Source organism: Lepidochelys kempii, chromosome 1, assembly GCF_965140265.1.
Source record: "Lepidochelys kempii isolate rLepKem1 chromosome 1, rLepKem1.hap2, whole genome shotgun sequence".
Classification (NCBI taxonomy): Eukaryota; Metazoa; Chordata; order Testudines; family Cheloniidae; genus Lepidochelys; species Lepidochelys kempii.
In genome coordinates this window covers 285955478-285972689 of record NC_133256.1, presented here as the reverse complement: position 1 = coordinate 285972689, position 17212 = coordinate 285955478, and the positions used below count along the sequence as shown (strand labels likewise).

Genomic DNA, 17212 nt, shown 5'->3' with positions numbered 1-17212 from the left:
TTCTGTCAGGAAGAGCTGCCAGGTAGGGGAACCACCTCAAGGAGCCTTCTATGAGATGGCGGGTTGGGGAAAACGTAGTGAGTCAAGAGGTGATGGGCCAGGAAAAGGGTGGTGGTGGCGTTTTCTGTCGTTGAGGATTATTTGTTGGGGGAAAGGGTGTAGAAATGAAGTTTTATGTTTGAGGGCATGGGGAGGGTAAGGGGGAGTATTTTACCCTGGGAATGGCACACTTTTGAGGGAGCCCACTGTTAAAAATGGCAGCACAGCCCTGCTTCTGAAGACTTAAGAAGAGTTAGCAAGAATGGTTTAAACTCCAGTCAGATTCCAGTGGGGTGATTCCATTCTGGCTGTCTACGTTCAGCGAGAACTTGCAACGAACACAGAATTCTTCACTGTCGTGCTGCTGTACAGTGTTTAAAGGTTGCATTCAACAGTGAATGCAATGTTCTCTGATTACAGTTTTGTAACTAGTCTGGTGCTTTGGCTTTTTGGAGAAAAACACAATATAAATGTCTATCACATACAAAGACTCAAAGGTCAGACTATAAATACCCCCCAAATCAACATTTAAAATGACAGGGTTGGGGTATTATCTTCACTAAATTGCCATGGTTGACATGTTTCATACTTCATGAAGTTAGGAATTCCTGAACAACATTGTTTAGGGCTCTCCTGGCTGGCCATACTTTGTATGGAAAAGAACTCTCCAACTTCAGGCCAGATCATCAGCAGATGTAAATTGGTGTAGCACCATTGAAGTCACGGATTTGTTCCAGCTCAGCATCTGGCCCTTGGTCTTCAGTGTTTCAGCCAGCCTGGGAAAGGAATAGCACTGCATAGCAATGCTGTGCAGAACATGTGCTTAGCCCCCACTGCCAGGGACTTAAGGAAAGGGGAAGCATCTTGAACCAGTAATCCCTTTGGTTGCACTGGTGTTGATGGCCTCTGGGGAGAGCCCCATAGCTATCAATGGGAGTTAAGCACTTAAATACCATACAGGATCTGGGCCTAGGGCTCCCAAGTCTTTAGAATAGTAGGTAGAAGAAAAAATGTGAAAGGAAAGATCTTGTTGGTCCAAAAATGGCTTGAAGGATCCTGTCCTCTCCCCATCCAGGAATAACCTGTGATTTATACTGAAGACAAGGAGTACTTAGAGACTAAGGTGCCACAAGTACTCCTTGTCTTTTTGCGGATTCAGACTAACACGGCTACTACTCTGAAACCTGTCATACTGAAGACAGTATTGGACCTGATATTACACTGACACAAATGGGACTACAGACATATATTTTTACACCCAGCTTGACAAACTTCACAGTGCTCTGTTAAAATCAAACTGTTGACAGATGAATGAGGAAATGAAACAATGTATGTTTTTCTTTCTTACTGTAAAAGGAGTTAGAAATACCGATTTAGGATTTCCGAAAAGGGCTTTCTTCATAGTGTTGTTCTCTTCCCTGCCCATATTTGCACAATTCTCCTGATTAAGATGAAAAACAATACAGTAGTGTTCTGGGGTGGGTTTTGTTTTCCTATCATGTATAAATTTAGTAAGGTACAAATCTAGGCCTGGAGGCTAAGAATGGAGCATTTTAGCTGTGTTTATGTGGAAACTGTAGCACATATAATCCATCTATGGCATTTAAATGGCTCTCATCATCGAAGTATGTGAGCACTGCATGCCACCCCCACAAGGTAGGGAGCGAAAGCACACAGAGACCAAATGACAGAGGAAATCTGTGGCAGAATGGGGAATTGAACCCCGTCTCCCCAAGCCAATGCCCCAACCACTGGGCCATCCTTGCTTTCATAATAATAAAGAACAAACCCTAAGTGAAGGAGTCTCTAGTCCATTTGAATATAGTTTTTAGCTTTAGATGTTGGGATGTTACAACATCTGATCAGAGTTCATAATCCCCTCATTTGAAAGGATTATTCTAGGGAAAAATATGTTCAGGTGAAGTTAATGCTGACGGTACATTTCAGCAACTCCAGTGCAATAAATCCCTACAAGCACCTTATCACTAGCCAAAAGAAATAGATAAACTCGTGAAATTCAGGGAAATTCATACACTGGGAAGTGTGGAAAATCATAGTTGAGGTGCCCAAACTAGACTCAACTCTGGCTAGCATACAATGTACTCAGTCACCTAAATGTGATCTCCAAATTTTTTTTACTTCAGAGTGACAAATATATATACACCCTCCCCCGAATAATGTTTGTTTCTGAACTTCTGCGTTTAAGATGTCCAATTCATTTCAGGTTTTTTTTAATAAAGTCTTCCCTCTCGGGCCTATTTTATCAGTTTCGAAGCTGACATTCCTGGGGTGGGGCACACTAGCTGGAGTGGCCCAAATCAGGCTTGTGATGGAAATAGAGTGACAACATTAACTATAGCGTGGCTACTGGCGTTCTACAGTGTTACAGAAACAGAAATCTCAGGGGCTGAGACTGTAGTATGTATACAGACAAAATTCCCATTCATGCATGTTTTTTTTAAATTTACAGATCAGAGTCTCCAAAGTACTAGAGGGATTTTAGATGTGCTATGCAGGCCCTGTTGGTATCAGTGTAAAGAATGTTAGTGCCCTAATTTAGCACACATCCCTGTAATAAAGGTGGTCTCCCACCACTGGAAAAAATTATATATTATAAACTGTTCCTTTAGGGTATAGAAAGCCAGTCATTAGTGAGACTTATTATTGTAAGTCACAAAATAGCTCTTGATCAGAATAGTAATACCTAACAATTATACAGAGCATGTCATCTGTAGTTCATAAAAGAGGTAAGTATAAATATGCCCTTTCTGTGTATGGGGAAACTGAGGCGGGGTGAAGTAACTTGCCTGCAGCCCAAAGGCAGAGTTTGAACTAGACTGTAGATCTCCTGGATCTCAGCCCAGTCCTCTGTCCACTAGACCACACTGCAGATCGAAATACATAGCAGAATTTGTAAATGCCACAGTAAATGATGAGATAATCTTTTAACCCAGCTATCAAAGTATTTGTAGTTTGTCATGCAAAGCTGCTGAAACAAAACATTTTGAAGGTAACAGGATTTTTAGAAACATGCAGATTTATATTGGCTCTTGCTTGTTCGTTCTTCCATGAACTCCATACGCTAATCCTGAATTTCAAAAGCCAGTCAGAGTTAACCAACAGGAACTGGTCTCTGATCATTAACTCTTTATAAGCCACTGTAACAGCCATCAAATGGTAACCACCTTTGGCCTGTAGGTCCTGAGTCAGAATTGTAGCAGGGATCTAGCAATAAAACACCAGGTGAGTGAGCTAGCCCGTTCCCCATAGCTAAGCGATTTTAACTTCTGGGCAGTGAGCCCAAGAGTATTGAGAAACGTCCAGGCTGCTCATGGCCTGTTTCCACATCGCTCAGGAAATGGAGAGTTCAAGTGTGGCGGAGAGGAGATTACAGTCTCACCAGCATCTCTCTTTCCTTTTAGTCTCAGTGGTAGGAGCCTGGGTTTGCTACGCTGCCAGCATGAAGGTTTTACTAATCCTGGGGCTTTTCCTCCTACCCCTGGCTGCTCGTGGGAAGATCTGCAAAAGGTGCGAGCTGGCAAGAGCAATGAAAAGGCTTGGGCTGGATGGGTACCAGGGCTACAGCCTGGGACACAGTCAGTCTGCTGCCTTGGAGGAGATGTCCATGTGGTTCAGAGGGTGGGCAGGTGATTTACCCATTGAATTGATCCTAGACATTAGAGATGGAAAACCCTCCTAGGTTATCTAGTCTGTCCTTCTCAGCACAGGCTGGTTCCCTGCAGTGTATCGCCTACAGCTGTGCTCAGTCTTGTTTAAAATGTCCCAAGCAATGGGAATACCACTTCTTCCCTGAAACCCTCCCACAGTTTAACAGATTGCACTGTCAGGAACCTTTTCTGACACCAGTCTGAGAGACCCTTCCCCCCATTCCGTTGCATTATTCCTAGTTATAGCCTTTGTACAATCCCACGTTTGATGTCTGCACCCTTCTCACGCTCTGCTCTTTGATCCTCACTGCAGCAGAGCAGGGAAACAGGACTTGGGATGCAGACCACAGCACAAGGCCAGGGTGGGAGGATCACCAGCAGCATCTCAAAACCCCAATTCAAACGGGAGAGAGAAGGGTGAGGGCCGTTCTTAATTTCGTATCATCCTTGCTAATCAATGATTATTCAACCAGTTTGTTTTTAAGGTTTGTTTACCTGTGTTCTGAGCCACAATCCAGAGAGTTAAACACACATGATGTTTATGCATCCCTGAATATCTCAAATCAAAGAATCCTTCTTTCTAACCTGACTAATTCAGATCCACTTACTGTAAATGAGGAAAGAATAAGGGTGCTTTGGTTAAAGTTTACCATCATTGCTAATATTTATGCAGTACCACCCCTGGAAACAAAGGTGAGGGCACTAGTGTAGATAAAACTTCAGCCGGTGCTGTGGTTTAAACCTATTTTCAGCAGGACTGGCCAACACAGTATTAATATGCTAATGGCCACTTGGAGCCCTCTCTGCAGTTGGTCTTTCACCATTGATCCTCCCCGTTGGAAACAGCGGGAAAGAAATGTTCCAGCTCACTTAACTGCATTTTATGAGCGTTAAGGCAAAAGGCAACCTTTATTCATTACATGCAGAGCCATTCCCTGCCAGAGAAAAGTTGACATTTCCCCATGTCTTTCCTTAGTAATATTTGTTGGTTTTGATTTGCATGTTAATAATATTTTCTTTAGAAAGATGTTTCTATCTCTATAGCATTTTACCCCAAATCACTGGTGTTTCCTTCAAAAATATAGGCCCCATGCAGTGTTCAGATGACAATCAATGGTAGAATGTAGAATGGTTTTTCTTACTCATCAAATTTAATAAGGATGTGAATCTCATCAGTATAAAAGGAATAACAACTGGCTGTGTGTACTTTGTATAAAATAATCATTTGCATCATCTACAAACCAGTGATATGGGGTGTTCAGATCCATATTTCTGTAAAATATCAAGCTATGAGGAGTTTTTATCGGCAGATAGACTACATCAATCTGTGTGTGGTTATTTATTTATTTTTTTAACGGAACCTTCACAGGGGTGTGCGCAGCAAGATACGAGAGCAGCCTTAACACACGTGCCACGCATTCTAACAAACCTTCCAGAAGCATGGACTATGGGATTTTTCAAATCAACAGCCGCTGGTGGTGTAATGATGGCAAGACTCCAAGAGCCAAGAACGGCTGTGGAATCCAGTGTCATGGTAGGTGCAAAGTAATGTGCTTGACACAGTCACATTGTTCACTCTGTGTGTGTGTTATATCCCTTTCTCCCACCATGGGTCTGTCTCTCTTTTGTATTGGAAGCTCTTCAAAAAAAGGACCATCTGCTCATCTGTGCTTGCACAGTGCCTAACGCCACAGGCCCCATTCTTGGTTGGTCCTTAGATGCCACAGCAATGAAGTTGATTGATTAATAAATAATAATAATAATAATAAAAACTAATTTCTGTATCAGTTTTAAGATGACTGATTCAAAAAAATGAAGAGGAAAATGTTTTTTTTTTCTCCCACTGTTTTTACCACTATATTTCTTTTTTAGCCTTACTGGCAGCAGACATTACAGCACGTGTAAACTGTACAAAGTGAATTGTTTGCGCTTCCAATGGCATGAGTGCATGGTGTGTTTAAAACTATTACAAGAACTAATAATAGTGACATACTTGTATGGGTCTATGTGTAAACTTAGGGGGAGACTACTTAGAGCAATGTATTTCTTGAACATGTGAGGTTCCCAGGTGTTCAAATCCCAGTTCAAACACCAAGGGAACAAATCCATAACTACCAAGAGCCTCAAGATTATGTCTCTGTGACGCAGCAGTGGGGAGAGAATGTACATCATCTGAGCCTCCTCCAGCTGGAGCTAAAAGGGAATGTGTGTTAGTTCTATTTAGCAGGATAGAGCTTATGGCACAAAACAGAGTAAATTTGATTCCATCCAGTAGAGAGCAGTGGTACAAATACACCAATCTTCTGCGGCAGGAATAGCAGCTCCTAAATGGGCCTTTGACAACCATGTGGCAACCTTTTAGGAAGTGTTGGCAGACTCAGGATTGAATAAGGCATGCATAGCTCCAGGACCCAGTGGGGCCATGCAAAGTAGTCAGGCGCTGTGCCAGGATTGGGCCAGTAGCAAATTACTTGTATATTAGCTTGGCTCGCTGCAGAAAAGTTAAAAGTACATAAATTTAAAGTGTTGTTTTTTCTGGGGGGCGAAGGGGCTCTGCACTAATGGATGAACTTGCCATAATCAATTAACATGATTTTTAACTCACACAGGGTGGTGTGGAAAAAGTACTGCAGAGGACGAGATGTCTCCTGGTGGATCAAGGGCTGCAAGCTGTAAAATGTTGGGATTTATACCGGCTTGGTTCCCTTGCAAATAAGCAGCTTTTCACATAGAGCAAAACGTTCCCTCTGCTTGCTTCCCTTTTACAATTAATCATGTTCAAAAGAAAACAAACTCAGGAGAGAGGTTTGCAGGGGAACTGACTAGTGAAATGCAAATATTTTACTCCTTGCTGGTAAGACTGTGGATCTTTCTGTGTAACGAGCTATGGTAACTTATTTTGTGTTATACAAAGTTCAAAAGATGTATGACTATATATATTATATAGACACATCAAGGTAAGTCAGATCTGTTTTTCCTCTGAGATCCTGCTACTATTTTATTGTGCTAATTAGTAGTATTATGTCATCTTGCTGGAGAGCTCACATTCATTACACTCAATACAATTACTTACTTTGCACATAGTTGTTGTGATTATTGGTTAATATACAAGAGAAACTGAATATGAGATTGGGCCCTTGAAGAACTGGCCCTGGCATGATGAAAGAAAGAATGTGAGAGAATCATGTCGTTAGGGAGACCTACATGGTTTATCTCTTGAGTATCATAGTTTGTAAAAATATGGTGGGGAATTGTAATGTGTTATATATAATTATATTCCAAAAACACACACATGGATTTTAAAAAAATCTGTTAAGGTTGTTAAGCAAATACACTCGTGTCACTCATCATATGGTTTACATAACCCAAGCACTTAATAGCAAAGCAGTGAATAGTTAAGAACACTGGACCTCTTACACTGGCCACATCACAAACACACACGCTGGTCCCAGTTTAACAAGGTATGGAAGCACATGAGTCCTCCACTCATGAGGGACACCCAGCACTCCTGCAAACCCCAGCGAGCAGATGCTCCCTCAGAGACTGTTACCAGCTGGCAGAGTTAGCTCTCCACTGGAGTTGGGGCACAACAGACAAGAGAAATCAGGGAGCTGTAATCTGATGTCTGTAATGAGCTGTCTGATGGCTCCCTCCTCTTCTCTGCTGTGACAAGTTCAGTTCTGATGCACCAGAAAATCTGGCCCGGAATACCTTCCCTGCCTTCGCCTTTTTTTTAAAAAAAAGTGTTCTTAAATGGCACAGTCAAATTCATCAACATCTCTCTGAATTCTTTAGTTCTATTCCACACACTTTTGAAGTCGTTCTGAAATTGTATAAATAGGCTGAATAGGCTGTTACTACAAGACCTTTCAGTTTGAAAAGGATATTTCAGCTTGACGGGGAATATCTGGGCCTTTACCCTACAAGCTTTACTACGGAGGGGAACTTAAAATGTTACTTCAAAACTTCCTATGCTGCTGCTGATGCCAAAAGGCCATATTATTATTGCTGCTCAGCCCCATCCTAATGGGTGCAGATTTTCCCCATAACATTTGCAGTATTGATCATTTTTATTACAATTTTACACAAGGATTATCATTAGAATAATCATATATTAATGTATCCATATCTCTAGCTGGTACATGCAAATATGCAATGACAAAATTTTCATGCCAATAGATGTCACTAATACACTTTTTAAAAGCCTGGTTTGATGACACGATACAAGTTTGTGTTAATATCCATTGGTAAAATGCACTTTCTGCTCCAAGAATATCCTATGCTGATAAACTAAAACATTTCTGGGTTTTCTGAACTGGTAAATTATTATTCTGAACTGGGTTTTCTGAACTGGTAAATTATTTCATAGAAAATCTTTTGTTTGTTTCATTTTGTTCTGCTCTAAACTGAAAGGGCAACCACAGATCATAATAAATCACAGGGAAGGATGTGTTGAAAATACTAGATCCTGATCTTGCTCCATAATTAGAGAAATGCCTAAGAAAAACAAAAACAAACAACCACCACCACCCCCTTTCTAGCTTTCATGGCAGTAAAAATGCCTTAAAAGTATGCACAGTGGGAATCAGTTCAGTGGTGCCTTCCAGAATCTGCACACAACCAGAAACAATAGCTCTGAGAGGTGTGAACGTCTCCATTGTTCTCAATGGGATGTTAATTCTGAAGCCTTAAGATGACATTTAAAGTATTAACATTGTATACAGACATCTTGTGGGCCAGGATCTTAAGTAATTCACACAGCTCTTTTATCAGCTTGAATGAGAAATTGGACCCCCTGTCCAACAGAATTTCTTTTGGGATCCCAACCCTGGCAAAGACCTTCATGAGCTCACCTGCTATGGTGGGCACTTTCATCATACCCAGTGGGATGGCCTCAGGATACCAGATGATGTAGTCTACAATCACCAGTATGTACTAGAACCTGGATGAACTTTTCTCCAGGGGTCCCACCAGATCCATCCCTATCCGTTCAAACAGTACTCCCACTGCAGGGATCAGGATGTGGGCCGTCAGCACCACTTTGAGTCCTGTGAGTTGACACTCAGGGAATGAGGCACAAAACTCACACATTTCTTGGTGGATGCATGACCCAAAAAAATATGAGGGCCATCCATTGTAGTGTTCTCGTGCCCCAGGTGTCCAGTGCAGCACTGAGTGGGTCAGGCACAGTATCTCCCGTAGAAATCTCTTAGGCACAAGTAGCTGACGCAGTGTTTCCTGCGTTTGCAGGGGTGTGGGGGGTCTCTCACTATCCAGTACAGCTGCTTGTTCTGGACTTCAAAGTGAGGCCCTTGTGGTGTCCATGGGCCTCCTTTCCTTTCTCCTTCAGGGGTGACTATTTGTTCCCAAGCATGGCTCAGGGTCTGGTCTTCCCATTGCTCCCACACAAAGTCCCCATCTTCCATCAATCAGTTATTGCCCGTCTTGTTCAAAGCCTCCGTAGTCTCACGTTGGATCACCGGCACCTCTGCCAGGTTTGAGGGGCCCTCATCTGGTTCCTCTGTCTCATCTTGATCCATAAGCCTCCTCACTTTTGGGCGTGGGTTGGTCTCCACATGGTGTTTGCTGCTCCATCACTTCAGGATCTCCCCAAATCACCTCCAGTCCCATCCCAGGGCTACCAGGGTTCTCAGGACAAATTTTTTGGTGGCCTTAGAGTGCGGTCTAATACTTGATTAGCTTTAGGAAAACCAACTAAATATGGACATATACACATCCAAATCATTGTAATTTATTTATTGCTAGCTAGTAAGTCTGTTGTGAAAAGTGATACCTGTATGTTTGTTAATATCACTTTTCACAGCAGACTTACTCAGCCCTAGCAAGCCTGGGGACAAATTAAGCCTGTGGGGGATTGGGGGAGGCAGTGGGGGTTCGGGGTGATGGGGTGAGTGGGTAGGGGGCTGGGGGAGGCAGCAGGGAGTTGGAACCCGAAGCCCTGTGGCCAGATCCCAACATCCCACAGCTGGGGGATGGGGCCCGGGATGGAGTCCGAAGCCGGGTGGCTGGAGCCTAGGGTCGGCTGTTGCACAGCTGGAGCCCAGGGCTGGAGCCTGAAGTCTTGTGGTAAGAGCCTGCTGCCCCACCACCCCTGGGCTGAAGCCCAAAGCCTGAGCCCCATCACCCCTGGGAAGGTGGGGAACTCACTGTCTGCTAGCTCCTCCAGCACTGTGCCCCAGATGTCTCCAGAGCGGGCCTAACCCCTGCGAGCAGCCCCAGTAACCAACACCAAGGTAATGCATCCAGAAGCAACAGGGAGGGGCCACTACTTTGCCACTTCCCTCCCCCCCGCCCCGCCTCCACAGCCCAGGAGGCTGTGGCAGCAAGAAAAGCCCCTGGTTGCTGCATGCCGCACAGTGGCCGCATTTGAGAAACACTGGGCCAAGGTGTCCACTAGGCCGACTGGGCATGTCGCCATATAGCCCTTCACTTCGAGGCATACCTTGGTTGCCAGGTAGGGTCACACATCCCTGTGGATACACTGGAGGTAGATGGGTATCCCTGCCTTGTCGGGGGATTCTATGAGACTGGTCCAGATAATAGCCTGACTGAACCTGGAGTCCACCAGGCCCATTGCCTGGGTACCATTGAGCCTCACTGGGAGCAGAAGATTGCCCAGACCTCTCTTCCAAGCTTGGGGGCTTGCAGTCCATAGCTACAATCCATAAAAAGGCACTCTTACCTGAAATGCCCTTCTTGTCCACATTCAAAGCATAGGCCTTTCGGGGTCCCTGCTGGCGGGTTCTTTTCTGTAGTCATGGGACCTCCAGTTGGCACATACCCCTCTCCCTGCAGCTCTTGGACTCTCCTTCATGATGCGTCAGGGCTCAGGTTCCTCCCTCTGGCCAGGGGTATTTCCTTCGGAGTCGGCCTGACTAGTGGTCCCGTCTTCTTTCCTAGCCCAGCTGCCTCCAGGATTTGGGGGCTTACTCCCAGGGTTTCTGGATCTCAGCACTCGAGTTGTCAGGTCTTACATGTAAGTGCTGGGCCAGGTAATCTTCCATGAGTGTCACCGCGTCCAACAGTGTCAATAGCTGATGGCATTTCACTCACTCTCTTCCCCTGGTCGTGAGAATCTGGGTGAATTGTTCTATCATTATCATCTCTGCCACTTGAACCTCCATCTCTTTCTCTGGGTTCAGCCAGCACCAGCAATGGTCGCATAGATGTTGGGTCACCACTCATGGCCAGGGTCTGGGAGGGTACTCCTCCTTTCGAAACCTCTGTCTGTATGTCTTGGAGTTGATTCCCAGTTGGTTGACTATGACCTCCTTCACTCTGGCGTAGGCTAGCATGTCCATGGGGTCCAGGCTTCGGTATGCTGCTTGCATGGAGCCAGTCAAGTATAGGGCCATCCAGGTAGCCCAGTGCTCTGTTGATCAGCATTCCACATTGGCTACCCACTCAAAGGTAACCAGGAAGGCCTAAGGGTCATTCCCAGGGCCCACCTTCATAAGCCTTATGGATAGTCCTGCAGGGAAGTTGTCTCTGCCTGGCCCAAGCGCTGTGGTATTAGATGCCCTATGGGCTTTATTAGTGCTGCCAGCTGTAGGACCAGATGCTTCTGTTGTGCTTGGAGCTGGACTGCCAGTTCTCATATCTGCAACTGCTGCTGTTCTTGCTTCTGCTGGACTGTAATCTGCTGCAGCATCTGCTCCTCTGGCAGCTGATGTTGGATGACCCACTGTTGCTTGCTCTCCAACACCCACTTTAACAGTTTTTATGTATCCATGATTCGTTGTCTTTATAATATTCTTAGTTCACTGTTGGTCCTTTTAACAGAATGTTGGATCATATTAAAGAAGTTCTGAATTAAAATCACAAACGAGTTTGATTCCCCATAGTTTAAATTCCAGGGTATTACTAATTAAGACGTCTCTTGGTTTTTGGAACTGTTTCTTTCCCTCTATGCCCTGGTCTACACTAGGACTTTAGGTCGAATTTAGCAGCGTTAAATCGATGTAAACCTGCACCTGTCCACACGATGAAGCCCTTTATTTCGACTTAAAGGGCTCTTAAAATCGATTTCCTTACTCCACCCCTGACAAGTGGATTAGCGCTTAAATCGGCCTTGCCGGCTCAAATTTGGGGTAGTGTGGACACAATTCGACGGTATTGGCCTCCGGGAGCTATCCCAGAGTGCTCCATTGTGAACGCTGTGGACAGCACTCTCAACTCAGATGCACTGGCCAGGTAGACGGGAAAAGAACTGCGAACTTTTGAATCTCATTTCCTGTTTGGCCAGCGTGGCAAGCTGCAGGTGACCATGCAGAGCTCATCAGCAGAGGTGACCATGATGGAGTCCCAGAATCGCAAAAGAGCTCCAGCATGGACCGAACGGGAGGTATGGGATCTGATCGCTGTTTGGGGAGAGGAATCCGTGCTATCAGAACTCCGTTCCAGTTTTCGAAATGCCAAAACCTTTTTCAAAATCTCCCAGGGCATGAAGGACAGAGGACATAACAGGGACCCGAAGCAGTGCCACGTGAAACTTAAGGAGCTGAGGCAAGCCTACCAGAAAACCAGAGAGGCGAACGGCCGCTCCGGGTCAGAGCCCCAAACATGCCGCTTCTATGATGAGCTGCATGCCATTTTAGGGGGTTCAGCCACCACTACCCCAGCCGTGTTGTTTGACTCCTTCAATGGAGATGGAGGCAACACGGAAGCAGGTTTTGGGGACGAAGAAGATGATGATGATGAGGTTGTAGATAGCTCACAGCAAGCAAGCGGAGAAACCGGTTTTCCTGACAGCCAGGAAGTGTTTCTCACCCTGGACCTGGAGCCAGTACCCCCCGAACCCACCCAAGGCTGCTTCCTGCACCCAGCAGGCAGAGAAGGGACCTCCAGTGGGTGTACCTTTTAAAATACTATACATGGTTTAAAAGCAAGCATGTGAAAGGATTAATTTGCCCTGGCATTCGCGGCTCTCCTGGATGTACTCCCAAAGCCTTTGCAAAAGGTTTCTGGGGAGGGCAGCCTTATTGCGTCCTCCATGGTAGGACACTTTACCACACCAGGCCAGTAGCACGTATTCGGGAATCATTCTACAACAAGTTTCAGAGTAACAGCCATGTTAGTCTGTATTCGCAAAAAGAAAAGGAGTACTTGTGGCACCTTAGAGACTAACCAATTTATTTGAGCATAAGCTTTCGTGAGCTACAGCTCACTTCATCGGATGCATACCGTGGAAACTGCAGCAGACTTTATATATACACAGAGAATATGAAACAATACCTCCTCCCACTGTCCTGCCAGCACTCTCCTGTATATATAAAGTCTGTATATAAGTCTGTAAGTGTGTATATATAAAGTCTGCTGCAGTTTCCACAGTATGCATCCGATGAAGTGAGCTGTAGCTCACGAAAGCTTATGCTCAAATAAATTGGTTAGTCTCTAAGGTGCCACAAGTACTCCTTTTCATTCTACAACAAAGCATTGCAGTGTATGTTTACTGGCATTCAAACAACATCCGTTTTTTATCTCTCTGTGTTATCCTCAGGAGAGTGAGATATCATTCATGGTCACCTGGTTGAAATAGAGTGCTTTTCTTCAGGGGACACTCAGAGGAGCCCATTCCTGCTGGGCTGTTTGCCTGTGGCTAAACAGAAATGTTCCCCGCTGTTAGCCACGGGGAGGGGGAAGGGTAGAGGGGGTAGCCACGCGGTGGGGGGAGGCAAAATGTGACCTTGTAATGAAAGCACATGTGCTATGTATGTAATGTTAACAGCAAGGGTTACCCTGAAAGAGTGTAGCCACTGTTTTATAAAATGTGTCTTTTTAAATACCGCTGTCCCTTTTTTTTTCTCCACCAGCTGCATGTGTTTCAGTGATCACAGGATCTTCTCTTTCCCAGAGGCTAGTGAAGATTAGAAAGAAAAAAAAACACACTCGAGATGAAATGTTCTCTGAGCTCATGCTGTCCTCCCGCACTGACAGAGCACAGACGAATGCGTGGAGGCAAATAATGTCAGAGTGCAGGAAAGCACAAAATGACCGGAAGGAGAGGTGGCGGGCTGAAGAGAGTAAGTGGCAGGCTGAAGACAGGGCTGAAGCTCAAATGTGGCAGCAGCGTGATGAGAGGAGGCAGGATTCAATGCTGAGGCTGCTGGAGGACCAAACCAGTATGCTCCAGTGTATGGCTGAGCTGCAGCAAAGGCAGCTGGAGCACAGACTGCCACTACAGCCCCTGTGTAACCAACCACCCTCCTCCCCAAGTTCCATAGCCTCCACACCCAGACACCCAAGAACGCTGTGGGGGGGCCATCGGCCAACTAGCCACTCTGCCACAGAGGATAGCCCCAAAAAAAGAAGGCTGGCATTCAATAAATTTTAAAGTTGTAAACTTTTAAAGTGCTGTGTGGCATTTTCCTTCCCTCCTCCACCACCCCTCCTGGGCTACCTTGGTAGTCATCCCCCTATTTGTGTGATGAATGAATAAACAATGTATGAATGTGAAGCAACAATGACTTTATTGCCTCTGCAAGCGATGATCGAAGGGAGGAGGGGAGGGTGGTTAGTTTACAGGGAAGTAGAGTGAACCAAGGGGCGGGGGGTTTCATCAAGGAGAAACAAACAGAATTTTCACACCGTAGCCTGGCCAGTCATGAAACTGGTTTTCAAAGCTTCTCTGATGCGTACCACACCCTCCTGTGCTCTTCTAACCGCCCTGGTGTCTGGCTGCGCGTAACCAGCAGCCAGGCGATTTGCCTCAACCTCCCACCCCGCCATAAACGTCTCTCCCTTACTCTCACAGATATTGTGGAGTGCACAGCAAGCAGTAATAACAGTGGAAATATTGGTTTCGCTGAGGTCTAAGCGAGTCAGTAAACTGCGCCAGCGCGCCTTTAAACGTCCAAATGCACATTCTACCACCATTCTGCACTTGCTCAGCCTGTAGTTGAACAGCTCCTGACTACTGTCCAGGCTGCCTGTGTACGGCTTCATGAGCCATGGCATTAAGGAGTAGGCTGGGTCCCCAAGAATACATATAGGCATTTCAACGTCCCCAACAGTTATTTTCTGGTCTGGGAATAAAATCCCTTCCTGCAGCTTTTGAAACAGACCAGAGTTCCTGAAGGTGCGAGCGTCATGTACCTTTCCCGGCCATCCCACGTTGATGTTAGTGAAACGTCCCTTGTGATCCACCAGAGCTTGCAGCACTACTGAAAAGTACCCCTTGCGGTTTATGTACTCGCCGGGTTGGTGCTCCGGTGCCAAGATAGGGATATGGGTTCCGTCTATGGCCCCACCACAGTTAGGGAATCCCATTGCAGCAAAGCCATCCACTATGACCTGCACATTTCCCAGGGTCACTACCCTTGATAGCAGCAGATCTTTGATTGCGTGGGCTACTTGCATCACAGCAGCCCCAACAGTAGATTTGCCCACTCCAAATTGATACCCAACTGACCGGTAGCTGTCTGGCGTTGCAAGCTTCCACAGGGCTATCGCCACTCGCTTCTCAACTGTGAGGGCTGCTCTCCTCTTGGTATTCATGTGCTTCAGGGCAGGGGAAAGCAAGTCACAAAGTTCCATGAAAGTGCCCTTACGCATGCGAAAGTTTCGCAGCCACTGGGAATCGTCCCAGACCTGCAACACTATGCGGTCCCACCAGTCTGTGCTTGTTTCCCGAGCCCAGAATCGGCATTCCACAGCATGAACCTGCCCCATTAGCACCATGATGCATGCATTGGCAGGGCCCATGCTTTCAGAGAAATCTGTGTCCATGTCCTGATCACTCACGTGACCGCGCTGACGTCGCCTCCTCGCCCGGTATCGCTTTGCCAGGTTCTGGTGCTGCATATACTGCTGGATAATGAGTTTGGTATTTAATGTGCTCCTAATTGCCAAAGTGAGCTGAGCGGCCTCCATGCTTGCCTTGGTATGGCGTCCGCTCAGAAAAAAGGCGCGGAACGATTGTCTGCCGTTGCTCTGACAAAGGGAGGGGCGACTGACGACAGAAGGACTGCATGCCATCCACATCTCATGGCTGCTCGGCAGAAGATGGTGCAATAGGACTGCTAGCAATCCATATCGCCTGCCTGCTCACCATAAGACAGTTCAATAGGACTGACTGCAGTGCACTTAATGCACTTAGAGCATTTTCTGTGGGGGGACACACACTCGAATATATAAAACCGATTTCTAAAAAATCGACTTCTATAAATTCGACCTTATTCCGTAGTGTAGACATACCCTAAGTGTGAAACTTGCAAGCTGCTAATTGCGTTAGTACATTCTAAGACAGAGTCTGAATTCACAGAGAGAGAGACTCAAAGCAATACTCTAACAACAGAAACAGCACCCAGAGACTCCCCGCCCTTTTGTTGTATTAACAATTGTGATTAAAATAGAGATAGAGGATGTATGTGGATGGATGCTTGGTGTGGATAATAACTGAATGATCACGAGGTGCCAGCCTAAGAACGCAGTGTCCATTGGCTGAAGGAGGCGTCAAGTGGAAATAACCAGAGGACCCCCTGGAGGGCAGACTGGAATCCACCCAACAGCCTCAAGAATGGGAGAACCAAAGAACAAGATAACATCTAGCAGCACAGAGCCGTCAGGAATGTGCCATCTGCTGATTGATTCAGCAACAGCATGATGAAGCAATTCCCATAGACTGGCATAGGAAGAAACTCCTATAAAAATGGACTCTAGAAAGTGAGAACTTTGTGGGGTCTGATTCTGCAAACCAACTTCCAGGAGCATCATATGAGCATCTGACAAGGCCCTGGTCCCTCCTCATGTCCAGGCCACCTGGCCAGTGGCTTGGCATGAGCAACTCTAAGGGTATGTCTACACTACGGAATTAGGTCGAATTTATAGAAGTCGGTTTTTTAGAAATCGGTTTTATATATTCGAGTGTGTGTGTCCCCACAGAAAATGCTCTAAGAGCATTAAGTGCATTAACTCGGTGGAGTGCTTCCACAGGACCGAGGCAAGCGTCGACTTCCGGAGTGTTGCACTGTGGGTAGCTATCCCACAGTTCCTGCAGTCTCCGCTGCCCATTGGAATTCTGGGTTGAGATCCCAATACCTGATGGGGCTAAAACATTGTCGCGGGTGGTTCTGGGTACATATCGTCAGGCCCCTGTTCCCGCCCTCCCTCCGTGAAAGCAAGGGCAGAGAATCGTTTCGCGCCTTTTTTCCTGAGTTACCTGTGCAGACGCCATACCACGGCAAGCATGGAGCCCGCTCAGGTAACTGTCACCCTATGTCTCCTGGGTGCTGGCAGACGCGGTATGCCATTGCCACACAGCAGCATCAACCCCTTGCCTTGTGGCAGCAGATGGTACAGTACGACTGGTAGCCGTCATCATCATGTCCGAGGTGCTCCTGGCCATGTTGGCCAGGAGCGCCTGGGCAGACATGGGCGCAGGGACTAAATTTGGAGTGACTTGACCAGGTCATTCTCTTTAGTTCTGCAGTCAGTCCTATTGAACTGTCTTATGGTGAGCAGGCAGGCGATACGGATTGCTAGCA

At 46.1% G+C, this 17212-nt stretch overlaps 1 protein-coding gene across 1 annotated transcript; it reads left to right on the top strand.

Moving 5' to 3' along the window:
- Positions 1–31: 31 nt before the first annotated feature.
- On the top strand, positions 32–14249 carry LOC140905126 (uncharacterized). Its single transcript, XM_073327821.1, has 4 exons — positions 32–3567; positions 4021–4124; positions 5077–5241; positions 13541–14249. The coding sequence occupies exons 1-4, from the start codon at positions 3371–3373 to the stop codon at positions 14059–14061; spliced, it is 987 nt and encodes a 328-aa protein (XP_073183922.1). The 5' UTR covers positions 32–3370; the 3' UTR covers positions 14062–14249.
- The last annotated feature ends 2963 nt before the right edge of the window (positions 14250–17212 follow it).

Excerpts from the sequence above, each read along its gene's own strand:
- LOC140905126 (XM_073327821.1), top strand. The coding sequence starts at position 3,371 with ATGGCCTGTTTCCACATCGCTCAGGAAATGGAGAGTTCAAGTGTGGCG. Across the intron at positions 3,568-4,020 it reads CGTGGGAAGATCTGCAAAAG|CAGAGCAGGGAAACAGGACT; the intron begins GTGCGAGCTGGC and ends TCCTCACTGCAG. Across the intron at positions 5,242-13,540 it reads CTGTGGAATCCAGTGTCATG|CTGCATGTGTTTCAGTGATC; the intron begins GTAGGTGCAAAG and ends TTTCTCCACCAG.